Source organism: Ambystoma mexicanum, chromosome 10, assembly GCF_040938575.1.
Source record: "Ambystoma mexicanum isolate Mex_15411 chromosome 10, UKY_AmexF1_1, whole genome shotgun sequence".
Taxonomy (NCBI): domain Eukaryota; kingdom Metazoa; phylum Chordata; class Amphibia; order Caudata; family Ambystomatidae; genus Ambystoma; species Ambystoma mexicanum.
In genome coordinates this window covers 1,490,229,142-1,490,246,846 of record NC_090932.1, presented here as the reverse complement: position 1 = coordinate 1,490,246,846, position 17,705 = coordinate 1,490,229,142, and the positions used below count along the sequence as shown (strand labels likewise).

Genomic DNA, 17,705 nt, shown 5'->3' with positions numbered 1-17,705 from the left:
ATTTATAACACGCCTATACACAAGTGTTTCAAGGCGCGACGAGGCAAGGGAGGGGAACAGAGGGAAGACAGAGACAACAATCTTACTAGGCCAGGTGACATTGAGATTGCGCAAGTGCATGGGAGGGGGGTGAGGGAAAAGTGTGAGGGGGGAAAGGGGAGGGGACAGTGCAGTACATAGGATAACAATAAAAATAAATACAAGCCAAAAAAAATAAATACAAGCCAATAAATACAATAAATAAGAAGTGCAGCTAAGTGGTGGCAAGTGCCCTGAGTGCAGGGCAGTGCCAGGGGGCAGTGCAGGTGTGCAACTGGCGGGGAGGGGACCTGGGCCCGAGAACAGAGGGAAGCCAGGTGACCAGTGCAATTTCAGTTTCAGCCTGGAGCTCAGCAGGGGAGAGGAGGAGAGAAAGCAGAAGCAAAGAAGAAGTGCCTTGAGGTGCTTCCGGATCCAGAGATGGTCCACTTCAAGTGTCAGAGAGGCCGGGAGGCTGTACCAGAGGGAGGCCCCAGCCGAAGAAAGAGATCTACCACCAACTCGTTGCTTGGAGAAGCGACTGACCCTGAGGGAGTTTGAGGCGGATGAGCGAAGGGCTCGTGAAGGAAGATATCTAGGAAGAGAGAGTTGAAGGTATTGAGGCTTAAGGCCCCAGAAGGCCTTGTGGGCAATGCAGAGGGTTTTGAACTTAATCCTCGCAGCCACTGGGAGCCAATGCAGAGATTTCAGTCCTGGAGAGATACGATCCCTGGGCTTGAAGCCAAGGACAAGTCTCGCAGTCCATTTGTTCAGATCGTTTTTTAACTTTATCTGGATTAAATATAAGGAGCTCATATGTTTCCCCCCAATGTGTTCAGAAAAGCCAAGCACTCAGCTTTTAGATCCTTTAAATAGCCAGAGGTGCAATTTCCATTGCGTATAACGTTGCCCAACAGATCATACAAAGTGTCTTTCGGACTGGTGATATTTCCTGAAGAGGCAAACCCTTCACCACATGACCACATTTCCCAGAGAATATAATCATAACTCGTAGCAAATTGCGCCCAAGGGTACACATTTCGGTAGGCGCTTGACAGACCTCCATATGCGTGCTTCATATTTAACCAATTCCTCGATCACCCAAATGGGAAAAAGTTCAAGGCCATAACAAAACTGGGGTATTACCTTGCATTTATAATAACGTACGTTAGAAAGGAAAGAAAACATCCCGATTTTAGTATCAATTTTTTTTAACTGTTCTATTTGAGATATGACCTTGCCTTCTAAATATTGCCTGTAATGTACCTTCTTTTTGTCACCAAATATCTGATAGCCCAAATAGCGCAGATATGGCCTGACTACCAGTTTTTTGTGATTCAGAAACCACGCTGTACTCGTCCTACCAGATCTAGAATGGAGGCGGAGAATTTTTTAGCATTAATCAATAGGCGATTAGCCAAGGTGCAATCTCTGAACAGGGTCAACAAGCGTTGGTCAAAACAGGGTATGGTCAAACAACATAAAGTCGTCAGCATATGTGGTCCAACAGATCTTGACTCCTTCCACCGTGGGTGGAACAAAAGCAGCTGCCTCTAATACACCACTAGCATCAGATACATATAGAATAAAAATCATTGGTGCAAAAATACACCCTTGGCGCAGGCGTTTTAGGGCATTAATAGGGAATGACAGTGTTCCCGTGTTGCTAAGACGTACCTGTAGCTTAGATCCCTCATGCAGATGATACAAAATCGATAATAGAGATGGGGGTAGACAAATTTGTTCTAATTTGCCCCACAGTATGCTCCTTTCCACCATATCGAAAGCCATAGTGAGGTCTATCAATGCTACATAAACAGGAGCACTATTGGCCTTCTATTGTTTTGTCCAGCTTTATACTCAGTAATAGGCCCCCTGCATCGGTTCCTAAATGCTTCCGAAAGCCAAATTGGAACCTCGTCATGTTATTTGTATGCACCCACTCTTGCATATGCTTCGAGACAAGACCAGAAATTCTTTTCAAATCTGCGTCCAGCAGTGTGATTGGCCTATAATTGGCTGGACAGGATCTGTCCCCTTTCCTATACACAGGTACTCTATAGGATGTATGCCATGTTACCGGTATGACCCGATATCTGTATAGAGCATGAAAACTATTTTTGACCACAAGTCTACATTTCCTTTAAAGATGACATTTGCCAGACCATTCGGCCCAGCTGCCCTAGATGATGAGGCCTTCCTTAACAGGGTTTTGATGTCCTCCTGTGCAATTGAAAAATTCCACTGAGTATTTATAACGGATACTGGAAGCGAGTATTGGATTTTTGAAGGGGCATAAATGGTACCGAAATGGCCTTCCCATTGGGTCTCCAAGATTGCAGAAGATTGTACAATGACCTGATGCATTATTTTATTATTTATTAATGCCCACAAGGTTCTGGAAGAAGGATCCCTTAGAGCAGTAAGCATTTTTTCACCGTTGACTTGATATAGTGTTTTCCTACACTTAGTACCCACATCGTGCCAGAAGGTATCAGTAGTATAAAGAGTGAGCTTTTTCCCTATTTTTGAATGTGTAAAATCAGAGAGAAAGACAGCATTAGTGTTGACCACATTATCCTTATGCCATACAATACGGGTCTTGGCTGTGTTAATCCGGTAAGAGGAGGGACATGTCCCATATTTCTGTGTCCCCCCTACTACTCCAAATTCTATCTCCAAGATCTTATGGGCACTGCAGGCAGTTCTCCTTAAACGAAAAGAGGTCGCTAAGTCAAACAGTGTTGTCGGAAGATGGATATAGTCAATCCTTATGGAGGATTTACCATTAAACCATGTTGTACGATCGGTCGTTACACACATTAGATCACAGGTATTGCGTAGACCCCACACTTAAAAAAACGTGCCCCACATTTGCCTCTGTAGAGATTTTGGTGTACAGCCCAGGATTACACCATTAGTAGTGTTATTATGGAGAAATTTAGTTTGACCCATATCTATTCCCAAAACATGCCCTTCCTCCTCTTGCCAAGGTATTTCACCTTGAAATCGCCAGCTACTACAATCGAGAGGTCCGAGGACATTTCATGGCTTACTTCAAATATACGTCCAAGGGAGTCCAATGAGTCTGTCAAATTGGTTTTTACACTCAAGTAAATATTGACCAGCAAGATGTAACTGGGACCGAAGCAATTGAGTATATGTAGCAGTACCGCTAAACATCATTTAGACATACGAAAGACCTTTATGACTATTGGCCCCCCATCCACTCGAATTGTGTTGATTAGTCCTCCAGAGGGTCTACCTAGTAGTCCCTTTGTGGCTAATTCAGTGTATACTATAAATCCATCTGTGACTAACGGGATTGTAAGCCATGTCTCTTGCAGACAAACGATTGAACAGCGTGTAAGTAGGGAACAGATTTCGGGGAGTTTTTTAAAAACCAGTGTCCCAGGGCCAATTTACCACCAACATTAACCATTCGGTTTCAGACCCTGTAGTTGAGACGTGGAGTGCCGTAGAGTTAAAGCCAGTCACCTGAGACAGGCATCATTCGACTCTTCACTTCCTGTGATCCGGTTTGCAATTCTCTCAGAATCATCAGTACCCTTATTCCTTAATTCAGTCAAGTGAGTTCCACTGTGCAGGTCATATGCAAATTTATATTTATGAAAGGACTCTGCCTCCCGGAGTACGGCTTCATAAATTGTGCGAGAATGGAATACTATCCGCACATAGTTGTGCCGCTCAGGGTGGACAAAATCTACAAGTTTGATGTCCCTTGATGAAATCAGGGTAAGACTCAGGATTTCATTAAACAGGGCCAGTATTCTCCATCGGTTCAAGGACATTGGCCCACCATAAGAAAACAAGTAATGCAACAGGACACTGGGGTTGTCAGGATAGTGGGGATGTCTCCGCTGAATTTCATCGCTTGGGTTATAGTTTTTAAAACTATCCCTACATTCAGTTTGAGTATAATCTTTAGAGTTAACCATACTTTCAGTTTATATATTTGCCTGCGGCCTCCCCAGCGGAATACTCCCCCCCCCCCCCCCACACCCTCCCGTCTGTGGGTCCCTGGCTCCCGCAATAAAAGTTTGTTTGATTCCTTGAGTCAAGGCGGCATTGGGTACCTTGGGATGTTCATCCAACATTAATTTTACTACTCTCCTGACAATTTGTTCAGTCACTGAGACTTCTCCCTCTTTATTCTCCGGGGTAGATTAAGCTTTATTGTTCAGTGATTTGTTCCCTATAGCCTCTGTTGCGTCACCCACTGGAGTCACCATTGTGGGATCTTTCAGATGTTTTGCCGCCCCCGGACCATTCAATAGGAAGCTGTCTTTGCCTCCAAAGATCCTATAATAGGAAACGGGCGATAAATTCCTATAGTCGACTGTTTCTGTTGACAAGGAATTGCTCTTTACACTTATGACCTCACCATCTCCCTACCCTAATGCATGAATCACTATTGGATTCACAGAGATTTCAGGTCGTGTCTCAGTAGTGTCCACTGTATTATCGATCACTGGCAATACCGTGGACCCCACGAGTTTCCTATTGGATCAATTACTGTTTTTTTAGGGAAGAAGTTGAATAAACTGCCCTTTGTCACCTGGTTGTTCTGTTGTACAAATACTTCTTTTGTTCTGCCCACTTGTCTTTTAGCTTTACCCTTTTTTTCATAGTTTCAGTGATGGTATCAACAGCCACAGAGCCCCCATCCCTCTTGCACAGCATCTCCTCTTTCCCTGTAGTGTCCAAATTTGACACCACATGAGTAGTAATGACATCTTCCTTGATGAAATTACGCCAGTTTTTCTTGGATGCCCTATTCTGTCGCTTCCCCATCTTCTGTTTAGTTTTATTGTTTTTATTTGCCAGCCCCTCCTTAATTTTAGCAGAGGAGAAGCCCATGTGCTCCTCATTATGCATCCCAGGTGTAGTATCCCGTGTCACACTGTCTTTGGTTTTGGGGTTACTCCTAAGCTTTTTGCCAGTAATGGGGGCCATAATTCTCTTTTTCCCCCGTGCACCCTCCACCGTATCCGAATAATGATCTGTGTTGGTCCCTGTTGAAGTAACAGTACTTTTCTCCAAAATTACACAATTACATTTCTGCATATCAACAGCCTTGATTATATTTCCAAATAATGTAGTATGCAGTTGTAATTCAGCCAAAATGTGGGCATTCATAGCTCCAACAATTCCCTCCTCCCAATTGCCACCCAGAGGCCGCCTCACTTTTTGGGCAGAAGTTATATCCCAGTCAGCCTCTTGGCTCACCGGATACTGGGACAATGCCAATAAGGAACTGTCAATTGGGCACATGGCCGTAGTCGAGGTTTGAGAGGAGGCACAGCTACTACCTTCACTTGCATTCTCTCGCCTGGGGTTGCATAATCGATCTACATTGGATTTTAGCAAATTATTATTTTCCCCAGTTGTATCCTCTCCAGAGTCGATCATTAGTATAGATGTATCTCCCTCATTGGGATTGTGCCCCTCTAAATCCATTACAGTTGGAGGGGATAGTGGTAATGGCATTTCGAGCGCCATTCTCATTGTCCCCGTCACCGGGGTAAACGCCAGTGGGGCAGACAATATATCATCATATGCTCGAACCCCTGTCATTGTTTACCTTCTCGTTATTGGCCCGTCTCTGTTGTATGTGTACTTGGTATTCTTCATAGCAGCAATAAGTACAAAGCCAACTGGGCAAAATATCACAGATGGAGTATGACAATAAAGCAAAACAAATGGTTAGTTATAAACAGAAAACACCTCTCAGCACGGACCAAATCAACAAGCAATAACAATGATTCCAGCGCGTGCCTCAGAATTTACTTTTTGAGGGAGGAACGGATCAAATCAAAGGCTCTCCTCCCTCAACCAGGCAGAAAGGCAAATGGTCAGTTGTAAACAAGAAAGCACTTCTCAGCACGGACGAAGTCAACGCACAATAACAATGGCAACATTTCGGGCACTTGCTCCTGGATTTACTTTGTCAGGGGGGGAACTGATCAAAAAGCTCACCTCCCTCACCCAACCAGGAGAAGGGTTGCATTCCGCTCGCCGCCGCCAACCGAACAGCCTTCTTGGGGCTTACTTCGGGTGCACGCATGGGTGCGCTATGGAGAATTAGATGTAGGTTTGCTGGGGAAAAAGGGGGCAGAGCCAAGTAGCACGGGAAAAGCACTGCAGAATTGAAGAGAGAAGCAAGATGGAACTTTAGGAGTGAGAGTATCAAAGTCCACACAGCAAAGTCCACACATTCAGCAGTCCATTAGTGTCCAATGTGACTTGATAAGTCACAGCTACCTTGAAGCGTTACAGGGCGTACACTCCTTCTCTTTAAGGACGGCAGCTCCCACGCGTTCAGCAGCGTACCACAGCCAAACGGCCTACTTAGGGCTTACTTCCGGTGCGCACGCTAGTGTGCTATGGAGAAGTAGATGTAGGTTTGCTGGGTAAAAAAGGGTCAGACCCAAGTAGCACAAAAAAGCACTTGAAGCGTTACAGCGCATGCACAAAATTCTCTTTCTCCTTAAGGACAGCATATAGATATCCTGACGGTGCCCGTAGTATCCCCCCCTTAGAGTTAGGGAAAAGTAGCTTTTCTCTTGTTTATGGTATAATAAAAGTTTATGCCAGCCATGCCACCTGTGTGTCAGTCTCCTCCTTCTGCACCCTTACACTAGAAAGGATCTGAATATGATTAGCAAGCCTGAGGATTAACAAGCTGATTTCAGCATCCTGCCATTCTGGGCAATCCTGCTGTGCGCCTGAATAGCCAGTCTTTGTGTCCTGGTGCTTCATGTCTTCCATAGTGCAACACAGAAGTGGGTCGAGGAGTGAGTCTATCACTTAGTTGGATACAATCTACTCATTCAAGCCTGGGAAAGGGAAACGTGTGAGAGCATGTCTTATCTTATTTACAGGTGCACAGAGCGCCCTTTTCAACTGATGTATACGTAGGTCCTTAAATAATGTGATGCATTAATCAAGTTATCATGTTTTGCTTGGCAAGCCACATGCCACTGCTATAGTGTCCACGGTATTTGGCAAAAAATGAGTCTGTCATTTGCAGCTGATCTGGATTTTATTTTCTGACTGTTCATTGGTTCTCCGTGGTCCGCGTATGACCACCAAAGCCTACTGACTGTTTTAAGGTTCATTCTCTTGCATCTCATTCTGTTCCCTCTATACTCGTTGGATGTCCCAAAGAACGGGGACTGGACCGAAGCCCGTTGGCAAGCATCAGTATAATAGAACTTTCCGGCACTTACTGGAAATATGGTAGTTTGTGCGAGCATTCTACAGATTATTCCTTCTTTTTCTGTTCTGCCTTTGTTGTCATGTTTAAATATCTCTGAGAGAGATTTTTTTCACTCCGAGTCCTGCCCTGGAATTTCAAAAGCAGTAGTCATTAAGGTTTGGATATAGGTTGAAAGGTATAATGCCCTGCCCTCAGTACTCAATTTCTGCCATCTGATGTTCAGTATTGGTCAAAACTCTCTGAAATGGCAATCAGTTAGTACTGAAATAGTATTGCGTATTTTCTGTTATTCAAAAGCTTCCTGTTGAAGCAGTTAAAAAAGATGGCTGCTTTTGCAGATGAGTATCACTGTACAGGCAGGCTAGGTGAAAAGCATGTATATCGTTTAACCAAATATAGAGTGTGTTAGTGTATCCGTGTAAAGTGCCTGCTTCCGACTGGTTTCCCTCCTTCCCCTCTATTACTGCAAACACCATGCTATTACAGATTGCAAACACCATGCTATTACAGATTGAAAGGATTTTCCATCCAGTGGATCCCAATTAATGGATCACTGCCTCCCTCTTCCCGCCCCCATGAACTTTCTAAGCATGCAGCTGCCTGTGTCTTCATAGGAAAGACTTGCTCTATATAAAAACGTATTCATTAATGATTTTCTTCATGGCTTCTTACCTAGTGCCACCATTTACAATTTCGTTGGTGCTAGTTTAGGACTTAAAAATCTGGTTTTAGCAAGTGAATATCCTCAAAAGGCATGTGCCACTGTTTAAGGATGCAAACACTTGTTTCCTGCTTTGGTACACATTGTCTTTGTCACCTTGGAAACCTAACAACATTGGCAATAAACTTTGAATAACATTAAACATTTCAGTTTTGGCTTCTGTGTTGCCAATGTTTGTGCAGCATATTTCTATTGTACAGCAGTCTCAAGTAAATGGAGCTCTCCGAATGTTCCTTTGCTTTGAAAGAGGATGCTGAGTCCCACTACACCTCTTGCCCAGAGCCTCCTTAAGTTTATGTTCAAGAAAGAAGAGAGAGGACTTAGACATTGGCACAGTTCGAAGAAAAGTTCATCGTTTGCGTTTTGTGAAATATTAGAACATCCATTGGTCATTTTTTAATACCTTTGTAAACACCAAAGTATAAGACGGAGCACACACGACCTAGGACCTTATGATAATTAACTTTTATTCCAAAGCTGTCAATATAGATGCGTTCTATGTGTTTTTTTTGTGCCTTTTTCAGGTCTGGAATAATTTGTTTTTAAGAACTGGTGCTCAGTATATGATGGCCAGTCATACCCGTGGCTCCAGTGTTCCCCCATCACCTCCATTGACATAGTTGTTAGTGTCTAATATATTAATGTTGGAACTCGGAAACAATGTGTTTTCAAACTTCCTTTTTTTTCTGCCTATGATTATCTGAAAAAGTGTCAAATTTCCTTCTTTGAAAATGTAGAGGGATTAGTTACATTTGAGTTTTGATGCCTGACCATGTGTGCTCAGCCAGTAGCATAATATTAGGCTTCATGTCTTCCGAGTAGTCTTCCATCAAGAACTGCATGTAAGGTAACAGGTGCCATGTTTTTGCAGTTGCATTCATTTCTTTCATTTGGAGTCAGTTGACGTGAAATGTAAACAACGGGATGATCAAGTTTGGTATCAGGATTCCATTGCAGCAGTACAATTCCTATTGAATTGTCAGAAGCATCAGTTTCAACGATAAAAGGGAGTTCCTCGTTGGGCTATCTTAGGATGGGTGCTTTTATAAATTCAGCCTTGATGGCTTGAAACCACAGACTGGTAATTTGTGTAGTTTTGAAGGCGAAATCAGGAATAAAGCAACAATAAAAATGTGCAAATCCCAAAAATTGTTGCAGAGATTTAACGTCACATGGATTTGTCCAGTGCAGAATAGCCTTGATCTTCCTGGGATCCATCTGAATGTCATCAGCATCAATAGCATAACCAAGAAATGTTATCCTTTCTCGATGGAACTCACTTTTTTATTCTTTAGCAAACAGGTGATTTCCTAACAATTGCTGAAGTAACTCCAGTACATGGACCACATGTTCCTCAAGGGTCTTGGAGAAAACGAGGATATCGTCCAAATAAACCCAAGTAGTGACACCTAATAGGTCAGAAAACAGCAAGTCCATGAACCGTTGGAAAACAGCTGGGGCGTTGCACAAACCACAAACGACTTGACACAATATTCGTAATGCCCAAGGTGTGACCTGAAAGCTGTTTTCCATTCATCTCCTGGTTTGATTCTCACAAGGTAATAAGCCCCAACCCGCCACCGTAGATCGATCTTGGTGAAATTGCGGGCACTCTGCAAAGCACCCGGGATTGGGAACCTGACATCACTGCAGCAACCCCAGGAGTGCCTTCAAGAAAGCTGGTGCAGACACCACAGCCACCAGCCTGGGACAGATCGGCCCGAGAACCAGCGCGTGATAGGTAGGTCCCCTGCCAGTGCATAGAACGCCAATGCACATACATTTGCCAGCCTCCCGGTCTCTGATGTCAGAACTGGGAGACACACATTGGTGTGACACCAGCACCTATTGGGTGTGATCGCGGCCTGTCTTATGGCAGTTCCCTACACCAGGCTACGGATGAGGAGGCTGCAGCTGCATTTTTCAGCCTCCTGGGATCAGGAATTTGGAGACCAAGCAACATCGATCCCCATACCTTCGCACCTGCACGAGGGCCTGGTAGTGGAGGCATGAGTCCAACCTCTTGGCAGGAAGACCCTTCAGGCCGCCCCTCGCGGACCACACCATTATGATAGACTCCTCCATTCAGGGGTGGGAGGCCTCCCTGAGCAATCATGCTATGCATGGTCTATGGTAGAGGGACGACCAGTAGAACCATATCAACTGGTTGGAGATGATGGCTATCTGGCTCGCGCTCGGGGCATTCCTTCCCATCAAGGGCAGAGTGGTGTGCATTCAGACGGACAACTCTACCTACATGTATTACCTCAACAAGCAGGGGGGGCACCAGATCGCTGCCTCCGTGCAAGCTGGTAATAACCACTTGGGAATGGGCCATTGCGCAAAACATCTGGATCTCGGCAGTACACCTTCCGGGAGAGTCTGGTCTAGAGGCCGACAGCCTCAGCCGGCTGGGCTCAGACAACTACGAGTGGCAGTTGAACAAGAAGGTACTTACAGAACCTTTCAGCAGGTGGGGTCACCCCAGCATAGACCTGTTTGAGACTGAGAGCAACCGGACGTGCCAGTGGTTCGCCTCCTGGGGTTGCTGGGGCCAGCGCTCCATGGGTGACGCGCTGCAGATTCAATGGAATGGAATGTGTGCCTATGTGTTGTGAGCAATTAGAAGGTGTCCCACCCGCTAGTCCCCAGGGGTCTCAGGTGGCCCCCTTTCCCTTTATAAACACTTTGACATGGACAGCCCGCTCTGGGAGAAAACACTCACACCCGAGCATTGTACCAGACATGTCCCACTACTGTGGTCTGCCAAGGTCGGGCAATTACTGGTAATCACTCACACCTGACTTCCATTAAACTTCCCCAGGCGGAGCACGAGAGCACACTCTGAGCAAGGCAAAGCATGCAAAGGAACTGTACTTTTCCGACGGCAACTGAACGAGGGAAGACAGGTGGCAAACCCCAAGTAGGGAGATACCCTTGACCTTTTCGGTGAGAAACCATTACTTTCCAGAACCCTTCAAATTAGAAAGCATAAGTAACCGGTGTCGATGTCTAGATCACCTGGCTAAAGACAAGACATGCTAAGGCACTTCAGCACTGAGGCTGTGAGTCATCTGAGGGACGCTTTCTGGCTGCATATGCCGAGATAAGGCATAGGGGACAATAGGTCCTCTGGAAAGAAGTCTTCATTGTGTTTAAGATAAGCTACCCATCCTGATACCTTTTCCTGTAGAAGCATCCCTTTTTTTTGTTCCGATCTTCCCGTCGGGCTGTAGGAGTTTCTCACATTGCCAGAACGCTACAACTAGTGTGTAGGAAAAACCAAGAGCATGTAGCTTCAGGGCAGAAATACTGACACTCCCTTAACAGAAGACAGGAAGAGGGGTAGAAATATCTTTACAAGTGCGACGGTTGGCAATACACACCCTAGATACCAAGTCTTATGGAGATGGCCCTTTTGGTTTAGGGAGCCTCCTTTTGTTTGTTGCATTCAACCATGCCAAGTCAGCCCATTCAGTTAGTGGCAGCTCCTTTCTTTTTCCCGATACCCATGTCCTGTTTGTTACTGCAGAATGAAACTAGGTAAACCTAAATGTGTTTTGTTGCTCCCTCCCCTGGACAGCTATAATTATAATTGTTCTCTTATTTATGTATTTCATTTGTAAAGCGTGCACAACCCCTCAGGCATCAGGGTGCTGTGAAACCAGTTACATGGGGCCCAATGGCGTTGAGGCTTAAAATTACAAAGGGCCCGAGGACGAGGCAGACAACATTTGTGCAATAGCAAGCAGATTACAGTGTAGTTGACATAGGCAGATTATTTAAACAGCCAAGTTTTAAGGGCTTTGCGGAAGGCCCAAGAGGACCCTTCTGCTCTAAGAGCAGGCAGGATGGAATTCCACTGCTTTGCTTGAGTAACTGGAAAGCTTGAGCCTCCTGCTTTCGCACGTCTGAATTTAGGTTGCACAAGCCTTTGAGAGTAATGGTTTCTAGTGGGCCTGGATGGCTGGGACTTAGTGACTTTTGTGATAAGTATGGTGGGGCTGACTTGGAGATGAATTTGTGGGTGATTGAAAGCGTCTTGAAGGATATGCTTTCTCTGATGGGGAGCCAATGGACCGCTCTGCAGACAGTTGAGATGTGTTCTGAGCGTGGAATTATAAGCGCAGTGCGAAGGGCATTATTTTAGATAGTCTGGAGTTTCTTTAGATTACGGGATGAGGTGCCGGCAAGTAGGACGTTACAGTAGTCTAGCCTACCTCCCACCACTGTCGCTAGTCTGGAAGGGTCTGGCAGTATTAATGAGTTTAGTGGAGTAGGCTGCCGCTGAGGAGATGGTGTTGACTGGGCGGGTGAGGGAGAGGGTAGAATCAAGGTAAACTCCTAGAGTTTTTACAGATGAGGAGACTTATAACACACTTAATACCAACTAGTGGTTTATTAGTGCGTGATCAGGTTTCGAACTTGTGCTGCTCTGTGTTGTCTTGCTTCCAAGACAAACGTGTTGGCCCTGTTTATCCTTGTCCTTTAGAAAAACATTAAGACTTGTGCTGTCAAACAGGCGTGTTCCTCTACTATCCTTAGTAATGTTCACATTTCTACTCAGTCACTTAAAAATGCAGACACAATAATTATGCAAATGTGCTAGTGTTTGGATGCCTTTAAAGGTACAGTGGTTGTTCAGATAAAGGTTTTGTAGTGATGTCCTTGTGCAATTGTAATTTATTGCTGCAAACCTAAAGGGAGCAGCAGATGACTGTGCTGCTGCGGCCCATGATTGTAAACAAATCAACCAGTACCGCAACCTCCGCGTTCTGCAGCTATTGACATTGTCAGGGCAAATAGATCACAACTAAACAGCGTAAATCCAATATTCTATATCATGATAGACCCTCACGTGGGTTGTTTTAAGTCTGGTAAAAGTGGATAATTTCCTTCATTCCGTGAGGTGTCACCCCTAATTATCAGGAGCATCCAATGGTGCAGCTTTGTGCTAGCTTTTTTTTTAGATCACTAAAGTATGTTCCTTTTGAAAAGATTTTCTCTGGTAGGGTTCGTGGTTCATTCCAGTGATGTGGTCTTGTGCCTCTTATTGAACTAAACCATGCTCTTAGATTCGGTCTCTTCCTTTGCATGCAATTTTATTCCAAAAGTCACTGTGCCTTTTCAGATCCTTGCAAGTTGTCTTATGCTTCCAAAGTCAGGCATTTACATGGCAGACCTGATCTTAATAAAACTAAAAATGCTCCTGTTCCTTATTAGTGTTGGACTTTGATGCTGCAAGCGAGGTGTAGGATTCCCTTGCAAGATAACAGAGTATTTTAGTAGACTGGCTTTGCCAGTATTAATTGCAATCCTTCTGCACTTTCCTAGCAAACATGTTGCGGTATTAGAGATGAGCAAACTGCTTGTGTTTTAAACCCATATTTGCTTAATATAGCCCAGCTTCCTGCCAACTGAGTATAGTTAAGGAGTGTCAATTGTGACTTGCCTTTGTAATGGATCTATGTGATCACTGCGCCGCCCGCAACTGCGATGCCGAAAATGCTGACGGCAGTTACGGCGCGGCACAGTGATCATATGGATCACTGTGACCGCTTCTATTGGCCTGCATTACCCCTCCCAACCGCCCACCCCACTTATCTTTAGGGCGGCACACTTCCGTGTGTGCCGCCCGCACTCTGTGATCCCTGCGGTGTCAGCTCGTCCCACTGGAGCTGACGCCGCAGGGTGCTTTTTTTAAATTTTTTTATTTTTTTACGTGTCCCCCGCTTTCCGAAATGGCAACCCCCGCTCTGCTTGGGCGCAGTAAATGTCACCCTCATTTTGTGCGCCTCCAAAGTCGCAGTGACTCGGGGGGCGCACAAATGAGGGTGACATTTCTGTATGATACCTTTGTAAACATTGCAGTTCCCATGTTTCAATGAACCTTTGGACTTTCCGCCCACTAGTAAGGCGGCAACACCATGACTCCTTTTCACTTCTGCCTTCTGAGGATTTCAAAGTTCCCTTCACTAGGTGAACACGTTTACAATATACCTTTTTGTTCTTGTAACTATTTTTGTATGGTGAATTTTGAATCATTGTGATACTGATATTTTTTAATGTGTTTACTGTCCGGCAACACTGCCAATTGAAAAGCCCACCTGCACAGCTAATGAGGTCTAGCTTTAGAATGTTCCAATTTGTTGACTTGCATGTGAAGGTGGCTATGTCCAAAGCTGCTCTCATAAGAGACCTATTTAGCATTATTCGTTTAGTTTGATGCATCTATTTTACTTAAAAGGTGGCACCAAGAAGTGTTAAAGAAAGTAAAAATTGCTTTGTTCACAAAGTTTTCCAAAATGTCCTAGTTGATTATTGTATATATTATAACAAAATACCCTTGCAGTTTTCTAAGCTGTGGTTTGTATTTTGTCAGCTTTTCCTAGAATTGGGAAATTGTGGTGTCCAGTGTGGGTATCAGTCATAAAAAGAAAACTGTTGCAAAATATAGGTTACAATTACTTTGAACTAAAGTGATTAAGGTTGATGCAGTCTAACTGGTTCACCTAGTGATTCCACTACGTTTTATAAATAACAATTACAAAAATTACGGATTTTACACTGTATATGCATGTGTTCTAATCGAATGAAGAGTAACATAATTTTAACATGTTATTAAAAGTTGAAAATCTATCATATTAAAATGATCACAGTGCCAACCCAGCAAAGAACTTGGCTGTACATAGTCGACCGACTGCTTTTAGACAATCTACTAGAGCTGAGGTCTGTAACCTTTGACTCTCCAGATGATTTGGACTACAACTCCCATCAACCTTAGCCAACCTAGTGAATGAAATGAGATCATGGAAGTTGTAGTTCAAAACATCTGGAGAGCTTCAGGCTGCAGCCCCCTGCATGAGTTACTCCCAACTCTGGACTAATCTCCCGAAGACATAAGAGTCACCACCCAACCTGATGATATTCAGGGCAAAACTCACAACATAACTCTTATAATAAGAATTCTCTAGGAAGTGATAGTTATGTAGTGTGCCCTGTACAATTAAATATGCATAGTGTATCCGTAGCTAATTGGCTGAATTTATAATTGCATTTTTTTTACAATTGGGATGGTGGTATTAATATACCACTTTCTGTAAAATTCAGCATTTTCAAAGGCTGCGGTAAATGTACTAAAGGTCTGTTGAATGATTTAGCTGACAAGTGAGGAATACAATAGAAACATGCCAAAGTGCAATCCTAGAAGAACATTTTCACATGCTGAAAATGTCTGCATCCATTTTTAAGAAATATGCTCAGTGAAACCCAGATTCTTCTCTTAGTACTACCCATTCCAAATGTCCATGTCATGCTAGGCACGACAACCAAGTCTTGCATTTTTGTCGTCCATGCCGGAATGTATTTGATTATTTAAGTATTGTATTTCATATGCTGGATATATTTGAATCTCTTATTTTCTGCACCAACCCACACACAGATAAGCAAGAATGCGGTGCCAGAAGAATTTTAATGATGAATAGCAGGAAGAATTTGAGAAAGAATGCATTCCATCTATCAAAATTGCTCTCTTAACATTTCTTCCTTCCTATGGGAAATCATTGGCATCCTGCAATGAAAGGGTTAAAGAGAGGTCTGCACCATCGTACATGTGTGGTGTTCAAATCTAATTAGTAAAAAGCTGTTTCCCTGAATGTTTTATTTTTAAATTACTGTAATTTTTAAACAAATGAATGTGTTGTGGTCAACTAATTTGTCTCCCTCTTTACTTAACTTGCAAGGGGTCTGCCTCTCACACCTAACAAATGGCAAGACTATTTTTAAGTCAGTGGTCTATACAAAGTATTGTCGTAGGTTTTTTAGTCTTTAGTCCTCACATCCAGAGGGGTTGTTTACAACACCTCGATGGCATAGTTATTGTATAAGAAAACATTGTTCAGAATGTCATACTATTGGTTGTATTTTGAGCAAATGTTTTATAAAAACATTGTGCATCATACATGTAACAAGCCTTGTAGGCAAGTATGCTACATTCTTCTCCGGGAAAAGATTACAGTTGCCTCTTTAGCCTGGCTTTTGGTATTAATTTTATTCTGTTGACTGACTATAACTGGCACTGAATAGAATATTACCCACATTACATATAGTGATTGACTGTAATTCAATACCTGGGAGACTCTGGACTATTTTGTATACTCAATAAGACGACCTTTAGCAATACATATAACACTGCATAACAAGGTAGGTTTAAATGGAACATTTAAAGTTCAATTATCATTTCCAAATTATTTGAAGAGAACCATCAGATACTTCCAGCAGTGTAAACAATACTTTGCATGGCAGTGGAATATGTGAGCTTTGCATGCTCTTTGTGCTGCTTAAGATGATTTAATTCCAAACTGAAGTGAAGCTTTTTGATCCATCTGTACAACATGTTTTCAGATTCTACATCCTTCAAAGAATATTAACATGTTTCTTTAAGTTCATATGGACACAGTGGTATGCAGATTCTGGCATGTGTATACATAGGTAACGTTTTCATTTTTTGTTGAGTAGAGCGAAACCAAAATGTAAATGTATAGAGTATAAAGATCTGTATGCAGTCACAAGATACATTGTCATTTTGTAACTATTTTCCTGATGTACTTTCTGTTAATTTTTTCCCCTATTCTTTGAATGGTTTTGAAATTGCTTTTCTTTTCTGTGCAGAGAATCGGACTTGCAAAAACAGTTTGATGAAGAAAAACGTTCTTTACAGAAATCCATTAGCGTCACTAGTGCCTTAATCACAGAAAAAGACAAGGAGCTTGGGAAACTACGAAATGAGGTAACGATTAAACTCTGCAAGAAATGTAAGATTGGAGAACTAGTTAAATTGTTGCTATATACAGTAAAAAAAACCACATTAATTTTAGTCTTAAGATGAAATGTGATGTATCCATAGGCAAGGGAGGGGGTTGCAGGCTGTCATTTATTAAGTGATCCTGTCAAGTTTTATGCTATATCTTGAGTAACCTTGAAGCAATAACCTCTGACTATTTTTAGGGGTAAGCCAAGGTTTTTACTGTTGGGGGTAGATTTTACTTATATCATTGTGCATCATGAAATGAAAACCGCTTTTTATTAGAATATGTTTTAGTACATCGCTTGTAACAATTTTGTCTTTATCCAGTTTCTAACATTGCGTATAACTGTTGTTAGAGGTGGAGTTGGAATGAAAAATTAAACATTTATTGGGGTGGCTTCAGTGCTGACAGATAATCATACTGTCATGAGACCTTACCCTATATCACACCTCATATGAGTATTGTCAAATAATTGAACACAGTTTTACAACTAAGGGTGTGCATGACTGAGGAGCCCCCACAGTGACCAGGAAAGCAGCTCCTACATGGTTATCAGTGAAGGATTGCAAAGCATAATGGCTCAATTCCTTTCATTTGAGTGTTTGCAGCAGTTCTACCCCCATTGTGGTCCTTCCACTAGGGGATATATGTATAGTCGATGTGAATACAGTTATGGTCAAACTAGAAGCGACCACTCCATACATTACGTTAGGGATTTCAAAAGGATAACAATGTCTTCTATGAAACAAATGAAAGTAGAATCTAGAGAGAGGTATATATCAATATCAAGTGAAATATAACCCTCTGAACATATATACTTTTAAAACATGGAACGCATATTGGTCGATTCAAAGTTTTATTAAAAAGCCAAAGAAAGAGTGTGAATATGTACAGTAAAGTTGTAGAACTGAAACGC

The 17,705-nt window shown here is 43.0% G+C and overlaps 1 protein-coding gene across 15 annotated transcripts in view; it reads left to right on the top strand.

Annotated features, from left to right (window-relative positions):
• CLIP1 (CAP-Gly domain containing linker protein 1) overlaps positions 1 to 17,705 on the top strand; it is a 1,286,645-nt gene that overhangs the window by 1,091,291 nt on the left and 177,649 nt on the right. For 13 of the 15 annotated variants that reach the window (XM_069619609.1, XM_069619610.1, XM_069619607.1 and 10 more), the window contains one exon: positions 16,653 to 16,770. In XM_069619609.1, coding sequence (XP_069475710.1) covers positions 16,653 to 16,770 — 118 coding nt within the window. Of the gene's footprint in view, positions 1 to 16,385; positions 16,492 to 16,652; positions 16,771 to 17,705 lie in introns of those variants that run through there. The other 2 variants (XM_069619613.1, XM_069619611.1) reach the window with 2 other exon arrangements.